Consider the following 17,818-nt stretch of genomic DNA (forward strand, 5'->3'; position numbering starts at 1 on the left):
TGACTTACTATGTTATTGCAAATGGCAAGATTTCATTCTTTTTTATGGCTGAGTAATATTCCATTGTGTGTGTGTGTGTGTGTGTGTGTGTGTGTGTGTGTGTGTGTGTATATGTATATGTGTGTGCGTGTATATATAAGCATGTGTGTGTATATATACACGTATATATATGTGTATATATATATACACGTATATATATATATACGTGTATATATATATATATACACACACACACATACCACATCTTCAATTGATGAATTGATGGACACTTGGGATCTTTCTGTAATTTGGCTATATGCTGCTATAAACATTGGGATGCATGTATCCCTTTGAATTAGTATTTTTGTATTCTTTGGGTAAATACCTAATAGTGTGATTGCCAGATCGTAGGGTAGTTCTATTTTTAACTTTTTGAGGAACCTCCACATTTTCCACAGTGGCTGCATCAGTTTGCATTGCCACCAACAGTGTACAAGTGTTCGCCTTTCTCCACATCCTTGACAACACCTGTTGTTTCTTGTGTTACTGATTTTAACCATTCTGAAAGGTGTGAGGTGATAGCTCATTGTAGTTTTGATTTGCATTTCCCTGATGATGTGCAGAGTTGAGCATCTTTTCACATGTCTGTTGGCTCTCTGTGTGTCTTCCTTATAAAAATGTCTATTCATTTTCTGCCCATTTTTTAATTAGATCATTCATTTTTTGGGGTTTTGAGTTTGGTAAGTTCTTTATATAATTTGGAAACTAACCTTTTATCAGAATATGTCATTTGTAAATATCTTCTCCCATTCCCTAGGTTGCCTTTTAGTTCTATTGATTGTTTCTTTTGCTGTGCAGAAGCTTTTTTATTTTGATGTAGTTCCAATAGTTTATTTTTGATTTTGTTTCCCTTGCCTCAGGAGATATATCTAGAAAGAAGTTGCTACTGCTGATGTCAAAGAAGTTACTGCCTGTGTTCTCTTTTAGGATTCTTATGGTTTTAGGTTTCATATTTAGGTCTTTAATCCATTTTGAATTTATTTTTGTGTATGGTGTAAGAAAATGGTCCAGTTTTATCCTTTTGCATGTCGCTGTCCAGTTTTCTCAATAGCATTTGTTGAAGAGACATTCTTTTTCCCATTGGATATTCTTTACTGCTTTGTTAAAGATATAATTGTGGATTCATTTCTGGGTTTTCTCTTCTGTTCTATTGATCTATGTATCTGTTTTTGTGCCAGTACAATACTGTTTTGATTACTATAGGTTTGTAATATAACTTGAAGTCTGAAATTGTGATGTCTCCAGCTTTGTCTTTCCTTTTCAAAGTTGCTTTGGCTAGTTGGGGTCTTTTGTGGTTCCATACATATTTTGGGGTTGGTTCTAGCTCTGTGAAAAATACTTTGGTAGTTTGATAGGGATTGCATTAAATGTGTAGATTACTTTGGGTAATACAGACATTTTAACAATGTTTGTTTGTCCAGTCAGTGAGCATGGAATGTCTTTCCATTTCCTTGTGTCATCTTCTTCAGTGTCTTTCATCGGTATTTTATAGTTTTCAGAGTACAAGTCTTTTACCTCTTTGGTTAGGTTTATTCTTAGGTATCTTATGCGTTTTTGGTGCACTTGTAAATGGGATTGAGTCCTTAATTTCTTTTTCTGCTGCTTCATTATTGGTGTATGGAAATGGAGCAGGTTTCTGTACATTTTTATCTTGTGACTTTAGTGAATTCATGTATCAATTCTAGCAGTTTTTTGGTGGAGTCTTTTGGGTTTTCTATATACAGTATCATGTCATTTGCAAATAGTAAAAATTTGACTTCTTCCTTGCCAATTTGGATGCCTTTTCATTTCTTGTTGTCTGATTGCTGTGGCTAGAACTTCTAGTATCACGTTGAATAAAAGTGATGAGAGTGAACATCCTTGTCTTTTTCCTGACATTAGAGGAAAAGCTCTCATTTTTCCCCATTGAGGATGATATTAGCTGTGGGTTTTTCATATATGGCCTTTTATTATGTTGAGATATATTCCCTCTAAACCTACTTTGTTGAGGGTTTTTATCATGAATGGATGTTGTACTTTGTCAAATGCTTTTTTCTGTGTCTACTGGTCGTATGGTTCTTATCCTTTCTCTTATTGATGTGCTGTGTCACGTTGATTGATTTGTGAATATTGAACCAGCCTTGTAACCGACTAATAAATCCCATTTGATCGTGGTAAATGATTTTTTTAATGTATTGTTGAATTTCGTTTGCTAGTATTTTATTGAGAATTTTTGCATCTATGTTCATCAGGGATATTGGCCTGCAGTTCTCTTTTTCAGTGGAGTCTTTATCTGGTTTTGGTATCAGGGTAATGCTGGCCTCATAGAATGAATTTGGGAGTTTTCCTGTTTTATGTTTTGGAATAGTTTGAGTAGTATAGGTATTAACTCTTTAAATGTTTAGTAGAATTCTCCTGTGAAGCCATCTGGTCCAGCTCTTTTGTTTGTTGGGAGTTTTTGATTACTGATTCACTTTCTTTGCTGGTTATTGGTCTGTTCAAGTTTTCTATTTCTTCCTGTTCCAGTTTTGGTAGTTTATATGTTTCTGGGAGTTTATCCGTTTCTTCTAAGCTGTCCAATTTGTTGGCATGTAGTTTTTCATAATATTCTCTTTTAATTGTTTGTATTTTTGTGGTGTTATTTCTTCTCTCTCATTTGTGATTTTATTTATTTGAGTCTTTTTTTGATCAGTCTGGCTAGAAGTTTATCACTTCTATTAATATTTTTCAAAGCACCAGCTCCTGGTTTCATTGATCTGTTCTATTTTTTTTTTTTAGTTTTTAGATCATTTATTTCTGCTCTAAAATGTATTATGTCCTTCCTTCTGCTGGCTTTAGTCTTCATTTGTTAATCTTTTTCTACCTCCTTTGGGTGTAAGGTTAGGTTGTTGAGCAGCAACTTCATTCTAACAACTATCAACACTGAGAGCCTAAGAAAAGCAGAGCGTGCAGGTGTGAGAACGGTGCAGTAGCAGGGCGGGGAAACTGGGATGCGCCCCTTGTGAGGTGGAGGGAGTGGGTGGTGCAAATGCCTGTGTTCAGCCATTGGGGGTCATTGTTTCTCCATGTGTGGGAGGGCTTTGCATGTCTTCTCAGCCATAATCCTAATAGAGGATCCACTATACTTGCAGTAGAACAGATGCCTAAATGAAGAAGGTCTCTGATTTCACCAACACAAAAATTATTTTAAATTTGGGTGCAGTATAAAGTAAAATATATAGTTTTGAGTGTTCAAAGAATTTGTAAATTTTCTTATATCTTAGTATAGTAATTGTTTTTTACTGAATACTTACTATAATCATATAGTGTGCTATTATAGTAAGAACTCTCTGTGTATTATACCACAATGTAATACAGAGCCCTTAGGGTATTACCTATAAGAGTCAGGTGATGTTCTATGGCTTTGTGTTTTTAACTCTTTTAACTCATTTAATCCACATACCAACCCTCTGAAGTAGATGGTATTGTTGTCCCCATTTTGCAAATGAAGCAACTGAGACACAGAATCATAAGGTAACTTCCCCAAGATCAAACAATTAGTAAGTGTAGAACCAGGATTTGAACCTAGACATAAGGCCTCCAGAATGAAATGGATCTGGTAGGTCAAATAATTCAAATTTAGGGCCTGCATCCTGCATAGCTGTGGCCTTTGTGACGAGGACCAGGCCATGCATCTGGTTTCTGTTGAAATAGCTATTGGAGCAGCGTCATGGAGAGGTGGCACTGTGGTGTGACAGAACAAACTCTGGGCTAGGAATGAAAAATGCCAGTCTTAGGTACATTACAGGAATTTTTCTGAGTATTTTCTCACCTCTAATGTGCGTATTCTAACATCAGTCTCTTGTGTATATTTGGGTTATATTTTCCCCTTTATAGAGTGCCTTTACATGTTGTGTCATTCATCTGTCTCGCCTGCCTTATAGTATTGCTTCAGGGATCAAATGAGTTATATACAGAAGAGCTATAAGGGTTTATTGTTGCTTTTCAAAGTATTTGCTTTTTCTCCCTCATTATTATGTTTTGTCAAGAGTGAATTATAAAAAATAATTCAGATTTACTTGGATATTTAATGTATAGGTGCTATTCTATAACTCTATGCATGATCTCCTTCTATCATTTTCACACATAACTCTAGTACCCAAGTGTTGTATCAAATAGAAGTTATATTCAGTTCCATTTTCTGCCCTACTGAACAGGAAATGTAGTAGGCACGGATAATCCAAAATAATTGGCTAGCTTTTGGTATTCATTTTTGTACTTAATTTAACTTGAGTCCGTGTGGCTGAGAATTTAGAGTACGGATCTTCCTTGACTTAAAGGGTTACACCCCAATAAACCTGTCGTAAGTTGAAAATATCTTAAGTCGAAGATGGATTTAATACACCTAACCTGCTGAACAGCATAGCTTAGCCTGATCTACCTTAAACATGCTCGGAACACTTACATTAGCCTACAGTTGGGCAAAATCATATAACACAAAGCCTATAATAAAGTGTTTAATATCTCTCGTAATTTGTTGATTATTGTACTGAAAGTGAAAAACAGAATGATTATATGGGTACAGAATGGTTGTAAGTGTATTGGCTCTTTACTCATGTGGTCGCGTGGCTGACTGGGAGCTACAGCTTGTTGCTGCCCAACATCACAGAGAGGATCATACTGTATATTGTTAGCCTGGGCAAACATCAAAATTCAAAATTTGAAGTATGGTTTCTACTGAATGTGTGTCACTTTTGCACCATTGTAAAGTTGAAAAGTCATAAGTTGAACCATTGTAAGCCTGGGACCATCTAAAAGTATTGAGCCTCTTTGGAAAACCCAGCTGGAGACAAGCCATATCTATATATTTAATGTTTATTTATATTCGAGAGAGAGAGATAGAGACAGACAGACAGAGTGTGAGCTGGGGAGGGGCAGGGAGAGTAGGAGACACAGAATTTGAAGCAGGCTCCAGGCTCCACAGAGCCCGATGTGGGGCTCAAACTCTCGAACCATGAGATCGTGACCTGAGCTGAAGTCGGATGGTTAACTGACTGAGCCACCCAGCTGCCCCTAGACAAGCCATAGTTTTAAGACTTGATGTCTTGTCTACCACACTCTTCATTCGTTCCAGTTCAAGAGTCCAGTAAAGAAGCTAGCACCTTCTTCCTACCCTTCCCTCCTTTCCCACACACACCTGTGGTAAAGGCACAAAGTAGGAGGCTATGGGAGAGAGAGAAAGATTGTTTGTTTGTTTGTTTGTTTTTAGGGTAGTAACTTACAATTATGGAGGGAACCCCAGAAATCTTTTCCTTCTCATTTGAGCAGTGGTGGCATCAACTGGTGTCAAAGAAGATGCCCAACTGGTGGTAAAGTGTCTGGGCTTCTGAGGTTGGGACCTTCCTGAAGGGGGAATCTATAGTAGGGGAAACTGCTAAGGTCAAAGCAATACAGTGAAAACTTACCTTAGCATTTTGGACTTTTATAGAGCCATTAGTATAAGCCTCTGTGTCTCCACATTCTCTGTAGCCCATGAGGTTGTGCTTATACAACGTTGTTTCTAGTGTTCTTCTATTTTCATGATGGCAGCATGACTTTCTCTTGAGTCCGTTATTACAAGTGTGGGGTCCGGAACAAGGGAAGGTTCATGATATTGCTCTGCTTTGCGCTGGGCAAACCTCTCTTGGCATACTATGTTTGGTTGGCATACTATGTTTGGTTCTCAGCACTTCACACTGAGGGTCAGTGACAACCTAGTGTGTGTGATCTAAAGAAAGGGCCAAGATGGTAAGGGACGTTAATCATTGGAATGGTGGTTAAAGGAAGTGGAAAAGAGAAAACTTGAAGAGGAAATATTGTTATAATAGGAATATTCAAATTTCTGAAAAGCTCTTACACCAAAGAGGAAGTAAAATTATGATTGTTAGTAAAATTAGTTAACCACTTTTTGAGAGTCTGCTCTGTTTAGATATTGTACTAGGCATTCCACGTATGTTGTATGTATTGCAAGACAAAGTTCCATTTCTATTTTATAGATGATGGAACTGATGCTCCGAGAGGTATAGTAACCTGCTGAAGGCCACACAGTTATTTAATGATTTCACAATTCAAACCAAGATTTTTCTGATTCCAAAGCCTGTTAGCTGTAAGAGTGTATGGACTCACAGCAAATACAGATCATAGGGAGACAGACCTTAGGGGACAGGTGCGAGAAGCTAGCCATCCCTGTTCCCTGGAGAGGAGGGCTAGGGCAGAAAGTAAGAGATCACTTATTGGGACTGCTGTGAAGAGAATTCATACATGGAGAAGATGACTTTAAAATTACATTCCTTTGAATCTCTTCCACTGTGATCTCCTGAACTCCTGTTCCAGGTCCAGTCTAGGCCCATTTGGCCTTTTGGTTCTCAGTGATTCTCATTTGGTTCTCGGAACCTACTTCTGTCCCCTTGTGCATGGGTCAGCATACTTGGATAACTTCTATCCTGAAGCAAAATAAAGCTTGTACAGAGGCTGTTTTTTTTTTAAATCATGCTTTGCTAGTACCTTCAGCATAATGGTGATTGTGTATCACCTATGGCACCATCACAAGGGCTTCTTGGATTGTTGTGGAACCCAAACACAGTGCACTGTACTGCAAGTTTGAGCCACTCTGACCAGTCTGTTGTGTAGCTGCTGATTTTAGTGCCTAGATGCTCTTTGCTGAAGATGCCATGCTGGCCTTACCATGTAGGGAAGGAGCATGTAGGGCCTTGGCTAGATAACAGTTTTAGCAATCGATCACATGGTGATGGAATGTGAAAGGCTGGGAAAGAACTCTTCTTCTTGAACTGCTTATTGTCATCTGTTGATATCTTAAAAAATTCTGGAGAATGTTTATTGTTACTGAAGAATTTGACGAACTCCTATTTTTTTACATATTGGCATTGATTTTACAAGGCAGTTTTGCTAGTTTAAAAAGTTTAAAAACAAATATGTTTATAATTTTTTGTTAATAAAATTTGTATTTTTTTGTAGCTTATTCACCTTGATGAAGATTGTGTAACAGAACTAGCTGTACATCACAGAAATAACAGGCAAACAATGGAGGATTTAATTTCATTGGTAAGAAATATGACATGAATTTGAAAATAATATCTTTTGTTTTATTGTTCTTTATTGATAAAAGAAATATCCTGATAAAGTACATGGAAAATAGTATAGCGTTTTTCAGACCTATGATATTGTCATGGATGTAACTATTCCACTCAATTCTTTTCTCATGTCTGCTGGAGATCCTCTTTAAAAATGACATTGATTTGGGTCTGACTCTTGATTTTGGCTCAGATCATGATCTCTTGGTTCATAGGATCGAGCCCTACATCAGGCTGTGTGTTGAGCATGCAACCTGCTTGGGATTCCCTCCTTCTCTCCCTCCCTCTTTCCTTCCCTCTCTCCCTCTCTCCCTCCTTCCCTCTCTCCCTCTCCTCTCTCTCCCCTTTCCTCCCTCCCTCTACCCCCCCATGCATGTGCACTCTCTCTCAAATAAAGTTTAAAATAAAAAAATATGACATTGATTAAAGAGAATTACAGTGGGAAAAAAAATTAAGAAATAGAAAAAAACTAGTCCACAGAGAATTGACAGAGTTCTGATTTTACTACTTGAAATTCTATACATGGAACTATGATTCTGCTGTAGGAATAGGTAAACACAAAGCAGCTTTCTTCTTACCCGAAAGCAACTCCATAGCACCACATCACCCCTAAGCTTATGAAGCAAATACCATGAAATCATTATCAAGTTATTTCAGAAGCTTAATCTCTAGATCACACATGTGTTTTTTCCTAGAGATGGAGGCACTCATAGTTGACTCCCATTATAATCGAACCTGATAGGCAGGGATTGAGCCCAACTTTGCTCCTGGTTCAGTACTGTCTTTCATTGTCTCTGATTTGTGTTGTGTTGTGTTTTTTTCTTTCCTAATTTGCAAGGTAGAGACTTAAGCAAACATTTTTTTTCTAAACAAAGCTTTGCTAAGCCACAATTCTTTTCAATGAGGAGGAGATATAAAAAATTTCTTTTGGATGACATAATAAGCAAAGGTTCCAGAATGTGTATACAAAACAGAATGATAATGTGTTTTGCATGGAAAATGCCTTTGAAGGAATGACAAGGATTGGGAATTGCTGCAAGGCCCTTCCTTAGTCTTTTATAATGAGAACTTGAAGTTTCCATTTAAGCAACTTAAAAATAAAAGTATGACTTTTTCTTTAGGATGATCTTTCATAGAGACTTTCAGGTACCTAAGATTTCTTTTAAATTTTTCATTTTAGAAGTTTTTAAATGCCTGCAAAAGTAGAACAGTTTAACAATGATCTTCCACGTACTCATCATCCAGGTTCAACAGCTAATGACATTTTGCCAGTTTTATCTATATCCTAGTCCCCTCTCCCATTTGCCTTTTCTAACTAGGATATTTCAGAGCTTGGCCCAGACATCCTGTCATTTTATTGAGAAGAGATTTGGTGTGTGATCACAGACTTTTATTTATTTATTTTTAAACGTTTATTTATTTTTGAGAGAGAGAAGAGAGAGAGCCGAACAGGGGAGGGGGAGAGAGAGACACACACACACAGAATCCGAAGCAGGCTGTAGGCTCTGAGCTGTCAGCACAGAGCCCGATGCGGGGCTCGAACCCCCAAACTGTGAGATCGTGACCTGAGCCAAAATCAAGAGTCAGATGCTGAACTGACTGAGCCATCCAGGTGCCCCATATCACAGACTTTTAAAATCTGAATCCTAAAAGTCATATATGTAGAATTTCAAGAACTATTGAAAAATTATCTTTAAAATAGTATCCTTTATGTGATCTTTACATAATTTTCAAACTTAAAAGTGAAATGGGAATAGGAATTATTTTCTTTCCTTCTGATATAGGAAAAGTAGATAATGAAGCACGATATTGTTTTCTGGTGTTACATCTCTAAAGCTCTCAGTGATTCTGAAAGCTAGGCACGAACAACATCAAGAATGCTGTGAAAAAGAATAGTTTTTCTTCCTTTGGACTCTTCTCTCATTCTTAAATGTCTGCTTATACTTACTTTCCAGTCCTAGGGATGAGTAGAATATAGGCTATTCATTCTAAATGTGAGATTCTCAACCTTGTGTGGATCCTCTGGGAATCTAAACTAATCCTGATGCCTAGGACCCACCCCCAGAGATTACGGTTTAATTGGTTTGGTGTGTGGCCTAAACATCAGAATTTTTAAAAGCTTTCCAGTGATTGCAGTATGCAGCCAGGAGTTGAGAAGTACTACTCTAAATTCTTGCTATTCAAAGTATGCTTTGACCAGCAGCATTAGCGTTACTTGGTGCTTATTAGAAATGCAAACTCTCAGAGCCTACTTCAGACTTAATGAATCAGAATCTGTATCTTAATAAAATCCCTAAGTGATACATATGTACATTAAAAGTTGAGAAGCATTGGTCTCAGTCAGTGGTTTTCAACTGGGAGTGATTTTGCCCCTCGGGACATTTTTGGTTGTCACAACTGGGGTGTGTGTACATGATAATGGAATCTAGTGGTTAGAGGCCAGGATGCTGCTAAATATCCCACAATGCACAGAACAGACCCTCACAAGAAAGAATTATCCAGGTCAAACATCAGTAGTGTTGGTTGGAGAAATCTTGGTTTAGGTAGTCTCAGGGAATTCACATTGGTCCTAAGAACTTTCCAGTTTAAGGAGCCTCAGGAACAGCAGGTTTGAGATCAGCTGTGTCTGTTATACTTGTTTTTGGCACCTCAGGAGCTTTGCCTTTACTTTGGGGTCTGGTTAGACAGGACAGACAGAGATCAGGTTAGTGTGATCCATCCTGGGATGGTGCTGCTGATCTTTGTGCAGAGAGAGAAACACTGTTATTATCAAACATTGGCCTCCTAGAAGTCCCGCTTTTATATTATATACATGAGCACTCTTAATCTGCTTTTTACATGCAGCAGTTAGAGTTTCACTGTGTCATGATTTCAGGCTATCCTGCTGTAGCCTGCCCGAGAGCTTCCAGTAGTGGTGCCAGAGCTTCCTTCCACCTGATTGCTTTCCTTACTGCTCCCCTCTTCTTCCAGCTGTGAGTGGCTGTGATTTGTGGGGGCAGCCAGTCATCTGGTATGGGGACTTCATTGAGGGTCACAAGTGCATATGAGAACCAGTTCAGACCAAAACAGATCCCTTCCCCCATCCCTGTAGTGCAAATCTCCCTGTATTCTGGTGGCAGAAGTTTAAAGGCCTCAAGGACCAAGGTCAAGGGAATGATAGTGAGCCACTCCTCAGTTTCTCAAAACACTCTGTACCAGTAACTTGCCTGCCCTCAGCCCAGGTGCCTGGGCAGTTCTTTAACATTTAGCCTGTGTGAGCAACAGCTGGGGATTTTTAAATGTTTTTTCTTTTTTTAAAAATGTTTTTAGTTGTTGTTTTTAGAAATGCAGCCTTCTTCATAATAGGTAAACCTGTTGGAGCTGCCTAAAAGATAATGGAGACATTGGTTGTGTTAGACTTGTGGATTGACATCACCTGAAAATGTAACTAATGTGCCGACTCATCTGTTATTGAACACAGAACTCCCCTGTGCATCTGATTGTGACGAGTTGTATGCAGTGGCTATGGCCAAAAAAAGTTATAAAAAGGATGCTTTTTTTTTTTGCTTAGGGGCAAAGAGGGGTTAGAGTATGGTTGTAAAACTCTGAGGCAGCTTTAGAAAACTCCATCGAAAACTGTCCAGGTATTGTTTACAGTGCCTGGATTGTGCCAGACCATTGTTGGTACGCAAATGGCAACTTGTTTCTGAGCCATTCTGTAATCAGTTTATGGCATCTCTTTCAAAGAGGCAGGGCTATCATACGTGAGACCATAGATGTGGCAGGTGGGGAAAAAAAAAATCTTGAATGTAGTTTTTGGAAAGTGGAGAGCGGTTATAACTACATAGTTTTTACCCAGTTCCCAAGTACCTTCTCCATGAAACCTTTTCTGACCTTCCCCTGATCCTGTCTGGATTAAAGGCAACATTCTGTGGTAATTTATCACAGTATTTTATACCTCTTCCACTCGATTGGTAGGTCCGTTATAGATTTCAAAGCATACATGATGACTGTGGCCATCTAAAATATTAACTGATAAAATTTAATAAAAACAGGGTTTTTATTTAGACCTTTTTGGTAGTAGACCTCTTTGGATCATGTGCCTTTTGAGGAGATACATGCATTAAATATTATTCAATGTTGGGGCGCCTGGGTGGCTCAGTCGGTTAAGCGTCCGACTTCGGCTCGGGTCATGATCTCACAGTTCGTGAGTTCGAGCCCCGCACTGGGCTCTGTGCTCACAGCTCAGAACCTGGAGCCTGTTTTAGATTGTGTGTCTCCCTCTCTCTCTCTACCTCTACCCTGCTCATGCTCTGTCTCTCTCTGTCTCAAAAATAAATAAACATTAAAAAAATATTATTCAATGTTATTAAAATTTAACGCTCTTATAGGTTAGAGTCTCCTAGTCTTATGAGTGCATTATTTAGAAACTTTCAGTTATACATAATGGATCGAACAGATATGTTTACATCCAACACTTGCTAAAACCTCACTAAAATAATAATAAAGGGGTAAAAAGGTAAAACATTTCGCAAGGGTGATTGGAATAAAAGAGGAGACAAAAAGTAATGTGAGTAAAATTTTGGGAGTTATAAAATAGGTCAGTGGCAGCTGACATAGCATTTTAGAGAAAGCTGAAAGCTAAGTGCCTGCATTGGGAAAAGAAAATAAACAAATTGATTAGGACCTTAGGCTCCAGAAAAGCTTAGGAATCAGAGGTACTCAGAACCTCTGAAGTTAGGGAAGTAAGTAGGGTAGAACAGGAAGATTGGTTGAAAGTCTGTATGAGAAACAATTGGACCCCTAAATCCCTTTCTTTACCTTGAGCTGCATGATAGCCACGTCTTCCTCACCCCAGCGGAAGATAGGAGATATTGACCAAGAGGCACTGTTGTACCACACACAGCTTGTCCATTTTGAAATGGACGCATGGGCACATGCAGTCCTCATATTTAAGAGTGAACCACTACCTCTAACCCCTTTCCCTCTTCAACTCTGAGAATGCTGGAACCAGGAATTTATCCTGTTTGCAGTGGGGGTGGGGAAAATATTGGAAGACTCATTTCTAGGGAAAAGCCAAGGGGGAGGACCTACTATACCTAATGGTTGGGAGTTTAGATTCCTGTCTGTTCATTATAGAGGGAAGCCCCCAAGCTGATGAGCAGCCTCAAACTACACACAGACCCTTTAATTAGCTGTGCTTTATAATTCCTCCCCTTTAAATAGAGACAGGCAGCCAAAGATTACTAGACATTTGAGGAAAGCCTCTAACATGAAAATCGGAGATCAAAACAAGTGGTGGGGACCAGGGGTGGGGGAAGAGAAAGAAAAGTAAAGATATTCAGAAATAGAAGATAATGCAGGGAGTGGAAGAAAATGGCTAAGAAATGATAATTAATATTCTCAGAGATAAGAGAAGCTATTTCTTTTTCGAAATAAGAATAAGATGACTAAAAAGGAACATTTCAAGAGATAGCTCTTGAAAGTTTAAGATATGACGACAGAAATGAAAAGCTTAGTAGAAATGATTGAAAATGAAATTAAAGGAAAATCTTTCAAAAGTAGAACTTAAAGACAAAGAGATGCATAAATAGAAGAGAATGGGTAAGAAAGGTCCAACATACAAATAATAGAAGTTGCAGGAAGACAAAACAGAAGGAAGAAGGGAAGAAAGCATCAAAGAAATAATACAAGAAGAAATATTCCAGAACTGAAGGTTTCTAAGGTAGTAGAACTGAGTTTTTAAGAATGAAGGGGCTTAGCCAGGGTTTGGAAATGTGGATGAAAATAGATCTCCACAAAGTGGAATTTCAGAAAACTGGGGGAAAAGGGAATATCCAGAAAATATCTAGAGCCAAAAACAATCCCCAAAAGATCATAAACAAAGGCTTGGAATCGGAAAGACTTTGGATTTTTCATTAGTTATATAAGACGTGAGAATACCATGGAATAGTGTTTTCAAAACTGAAAATTATTATCATCCTAAAATTGTATATTCAGCCAAACCAGAATCAAGTGTGAGGATGAAATGCAGTCAGTCACCAGGCATGCAAGATCGCAAAAAATTTACCTCCCATCCATCTACCTTCAGGAAGTTACTGGAGAATATATTGCACCCAAACAAGTGACCAAGAAAGAGGAATCCTTAGGATCTAGGAAACTGGGGACACATTGTAGAATAGAGGTGAAGGGAATCCCTAGACTGACAGTTAAGTTGCAGGTTGAGAAAGAAGCCAGTCCAGACTGGAGCATGGAATGCACACATCAGGTGGAATGTCTCCAAAATGGCAGCGGAGTGGGGGTCAGATCAGCTGGTGTATGTGGACATGTTGAGGGGAGGTGAAGAGTGCTGGAGAGTGTGAAGATGAATTAGTAAGACGAATAACTGCCTCTTTTTTATTTAACTTCAGGAAAAACCAAGATATTAAAGAAGGAAATGCGAAGAGAGTACCCTGCATGGTTTAGGTGCAATTCCATATTGGTTGTTAAGATATTAGAATACTTATATACTCACTGGTAAAGAACTGCTACGAGTGCCCTCCCCGTAGCCCATTACCTCCCTTAGGTCCCGTGGGCACCTCCCTCCAGTCTCCCCTGGAACCCAGTGATTAAAAGGTTAATAATTGTCATGGCACAGGTCCCCCAGGACCCTACTCACTCTCAGCCTCTGTTCTAATTGCTTAGAGTCACGGTACCAATTAAATATTTCGAACATTACCCTTACTTAGTTGTGAATACTATTTACATAATCATAGTAGTATAAATATTGATTTAACTAAAAATTGTCATAAAATTATAGTGGGAGGATACAGGGAGGAAGAATGTATGGGGCAGGAAGGAAAGTTCTTATTTTCCATACTAGGAAATTCATAGATAATATCTGAAGCTGAAGAAAAATTTTAAAGCCATTTAAATTTAAATTAAATTATAAGCAACATAGAAACATAGACAAAATAGCTTAAAGTATTTAAAAGTGGTTCCCTTTGGGGAGTGGAAAGTGTGTGTGTGTGTGTGTGTGTGTGTCTGTCTGTGTCTGTCTGTGTCTGTGTGTATGAGAGAGTGAAGGAGACAAGGTACAAGGGACGGTTATTTTTTCTGAATGGAAAAAAGTTAATGTAAAATAAAACATTATTTCAAAAAACAACTTTAGTCTTGTAAACAACTTTGATTTTCTTTTTTCCAGTGGCAGTATGATCACCTCACAGCTACCTATCTTCTGCTGCTAGCCAAGAAGGCTCGGGGAAAACCAGTTCGTTTAAGGCTTCCTTCTTTTTCCTGTGGACAAGCCAGTGATACCCCGTTCACAAACACCAAGGTAAATGTTAGAACCTTTTGTGTGAACACCGACTGCTCTGACCTCACGCCCGCTCCATTCATGAGTGGGTCCACCACTGGTGTCAAGGAGCCAGAGGCAAGACATTTTATGATTTAAATATTTTTGGTGAGGAAAATGGGAAATTCAGAACTTGAACTGTAAAAATTTCAAAGTTAACATGGTATGGAAATAATCCTCTCTTCCCCTTTGTTTTTCATGAAAATAATTTTTGATTGTTGTAGAAGAATTTTAAGTCACAGATAAGCTAAAGGAAAATAGAACTTACGGATAAACCTACTCCCTGTAGATAATATAGTTTTATTTGACTGTGACTTTCCATTCTTTTTTGGTGTGTTTATTTATATAATTTATTTTAAAAAATTTTATTTTAAATGTTTAGTTTTGAGAGGCAAAGTGTGAGCAGGGGAGGGGCAGAGAGAGAGGGAGACACAGAATCTGAAGCAGGCTCCAGGCTCTGACCTATCAGCACAGAGTCTGACACGGGGCTTGAACTCATGAACCACAACACCATGGCCTGAGCTGAAGTTGGACGCTTAACTGACTGAGCCACCCAGGTGCCCCTATTTATATAATTTATGTATATAATTAATACAAGTGCTTTTAAAGGACACTTGTATTATTGGGTTGGGGATAAAAATTTTTAAAAATTATTGGGAGTAAGATTTCTGAAAATAGGATGTATTGTCTTTTATATGACATGAAATACTTTAATGAATATTTTGATACTCATTTATGTTGATGGTTTAGGTTTTTGTTTTGAGCAATAGTTATAGCTCATATAACTCAAATACCTTATATGAATTTGTTGTGACCATATTTTTTCTACTTTTGTCCTTTTTGTCTCATTTTTCTTTGTCATGAGTGTTTAGAATGATGGAGAAGCTTTACATTTTTGGAAGCACCATGTCATTCCTAAGAACTCCCATTAGTCTCTATCTTCTGAGTTTTTGTTACCTCCCATGGTTTAAAATACTGCCTTCCAAATCCTTTGCTGGATGGGTGTGGGAACTTTGGAATATAATCAGTCTGATTAATTTAGGTTGCAATTTAAATTATTCTAGCACTAGGAATTTGTACTTTTATTATTCTCAGAGAGAGAGGTAGTTAGCTCTCTTTATTTAATCCAGTATAGCCCAAATGACTATGTGTGAGGTGATTTTATTTCTCTGCCTCTCAAAATTATGTCAAAAGAAAAGCTACCTTTTTCAGGATCTTGTGTTGAATCTCCCTCTGACCTCCCTGAATTCCTTTAATGTTTCATTTAGATCTCTCTCTCTCTCTTTTTTTTTTTTTAAATGTTTATTTATTATTGAGAGACAGAGACACAGAGCGTGAGCAGGGGAGGGGTAGAGAGAGGGGGAGACATAGAATCTGAAGCAGGCTCCAGGCTCTGAGCTGTCAGCACAGAGCCTGATGCGGGGCTCGAACTCACAAACTGCAAGATCATGACCTGAGCTGAAGTCGGTCGCTTAACCAACTGAGCCACCCAGGCGCCCCTAGATCTCTCTTTATGGCACTTATCAATCATGTGCTGCAGGTATAGGGAATCTTATGTCCCTTCCAGACCCTGTCAATCTCTGCCTCTCTCCTTTCCTCCCTAGTTGGTCTTTTGGCCAAACTAAGCACTAAAAGTGCCAGGAGCTTTACTTAAAAGTGTACGGGTTTTTTTTTTGTTTTTTTTTAAGTACCAGGAGCTACACTTAAAAGTGTAAAGGGATCTCTGAAGTGAAATAATGTCATTCCTGGGATGGTTTTCTAGTCTATTCTTGGAGAGTTTTGTTGGATTGGTGAATACACCATGCCCAGACAGATCTTTTACCCATGGACTCCATGAGTTGTCCTGTCACTCATCCTGCCCACATTTCCAGACCCTTTAAACTTTCAGACTGAAGTGAAGATCTTGGGGTCAAAGAGAACACAAAATCATGAACTCTGTTTCTGATCAAGGTAGTTGCAGAATGGCATTAGATAAGTCTGTACCTAGAATAAACTTCAGCAAAATTTTTACATTTATAACACCTTTGTTAACAGTTCTGAGATATTTTCCTAAGCCATTGAATTTTCTTACATCTGGATTGGCCCAATCTCAATTCACCTGCTTCTAAGAATTATGAAGTATTCAAGTATCTGGGAAGACACTTACTCTTCTCTTTCAACTAATGAGCATTGACCCTGATCATGTAATTATTTGGGCATTATTGAATCAATTTTTATGGTAGGTCGATATTTTAATAATAAGAAATAGTGTAGAAATAAAATTTTGGGTTATTTTCTGCTTTTTATGCAAATCATTAAAACTTGAAACATAGTTTCTTTGTACTGTTCTCCCCTTTGGTAGAATCACCCTTTTTCTCTGAGGTGTTGTTTATAAGAAAGTAAGTAATCCTGAACTGCTAATCAGCAGATGGCATTTTCAGCAAGACAATGATGCAGTCTGATCCAGGAATCAGATTGGTTAAAGATTTGGTTTGGCTAAAGATTGAGAGGTCAAGAGGGCGAAAGTAAGAGGAAGAGAAGGAGGGAGTGAGTTGGGAGGGTAGGTGAGAGCTAGATTGTAGAGAGCTTTGAAATGCCATGTCAGAAGGGTTAGACTTTATGCTATAGGTAATGGGAACCATTGATTTTTGAGCAAGATAGGATAAGTCACTTGACAGGACTGTAATTTTGAAAAATGTATCCAGTGGTATATAGACTTGTTCAGTTAGGGATGTGTGTGTGCTGTTACTCTCTATGGCAGTGCTCGGGATGGCCATCGTTCGTTACTTTTCTCCACTGAGCCTAGATTTAGCTTTAGTATTTTTCTCTGGCTAGCACTCCATGTAGCCAGTTCTAGTTGATGATAATTGGAGAACTCTGTCATCCCTGGTTGAGAGGGTAGAAACACTGGTGGCACAGACCATACTGTCTGTTTGAATAGTTCAGGTCTGAGAAGATGTGTCCTTGAATTAGAACAGTGGCAGTGGGACTGGAAAGTAAATGGTGACGTATGAGAAATTCAAGTAAAATTGTCTGGCTGGCTTAACTAGATGTTGAATTTCGGAAATGGAAGGAGGGAGAAATAAAAGATCCAATTACACTCCATAGTCTTAGAATTTAGGGTGTGTCTAGTATACCCTTAGTTTATGGAGGGGGGGAGATAAATGACTGTGGGGGTATTGTTAGCACAGGACCCCAAATACTCTGTCCCCAGCTGACCTGTCTTAAAGCTAGTTTATTCCTACTGGGAAAAATTGCTACATATTCTGCATGTATTTGCAAAAAAAGAAACCTGTATTTCAAAGTCATTTCTTTTATGTTTTCTACTTTGTTAGAGCGCTTTTTTTTTTTTGAAACATTTATTTATTTTTTGAGAGACAGAGTGAGCAGGAGAGGGGCA

The 17,818-nt window shown here is 38.3% G+C and overlaps 1 protein-coding gene across 1 annotated transcript in view; it reads left to right on the forward strand.

Annotated features, from left to right (window-relative positions):
• Positions 1-17,818, forward strand: part of MELK (maternal embryonic leucine zipper kinase) — a 92,217-nt gene that overhangs the window by 51,610 nt on the left and 22,789 nt on the right. Inside the window, exons 11-12 of the mRNA XM_043565613.1 lie at positions 7,012-7,098; positions 14,290-14,421. Coding sequence (XP_043421548.1) covers positions 7,012-7,098; positions 14,290-14,421 — 219 coding nt within the window. The remainder of the gene's footprint in view (positions 1-7,011; positions 7,099-14,289; positions 14,422-17,818) is intronic.

Source organism: Prionailurus bengalensis, chromosome D4, assembly GCF_016509475.1.
Source record: "Prionailurus bengalensis isolate Pbe53 chromosome D4, Fcat_Pben_1.1_paternal_pri, whole genome shotgun sequence".
NCBI lineage: Eukaryota > Metazoa > Chordata > Mammalia > Carnivora > Felidae > Prionailurus > Prionailurus bengalensis.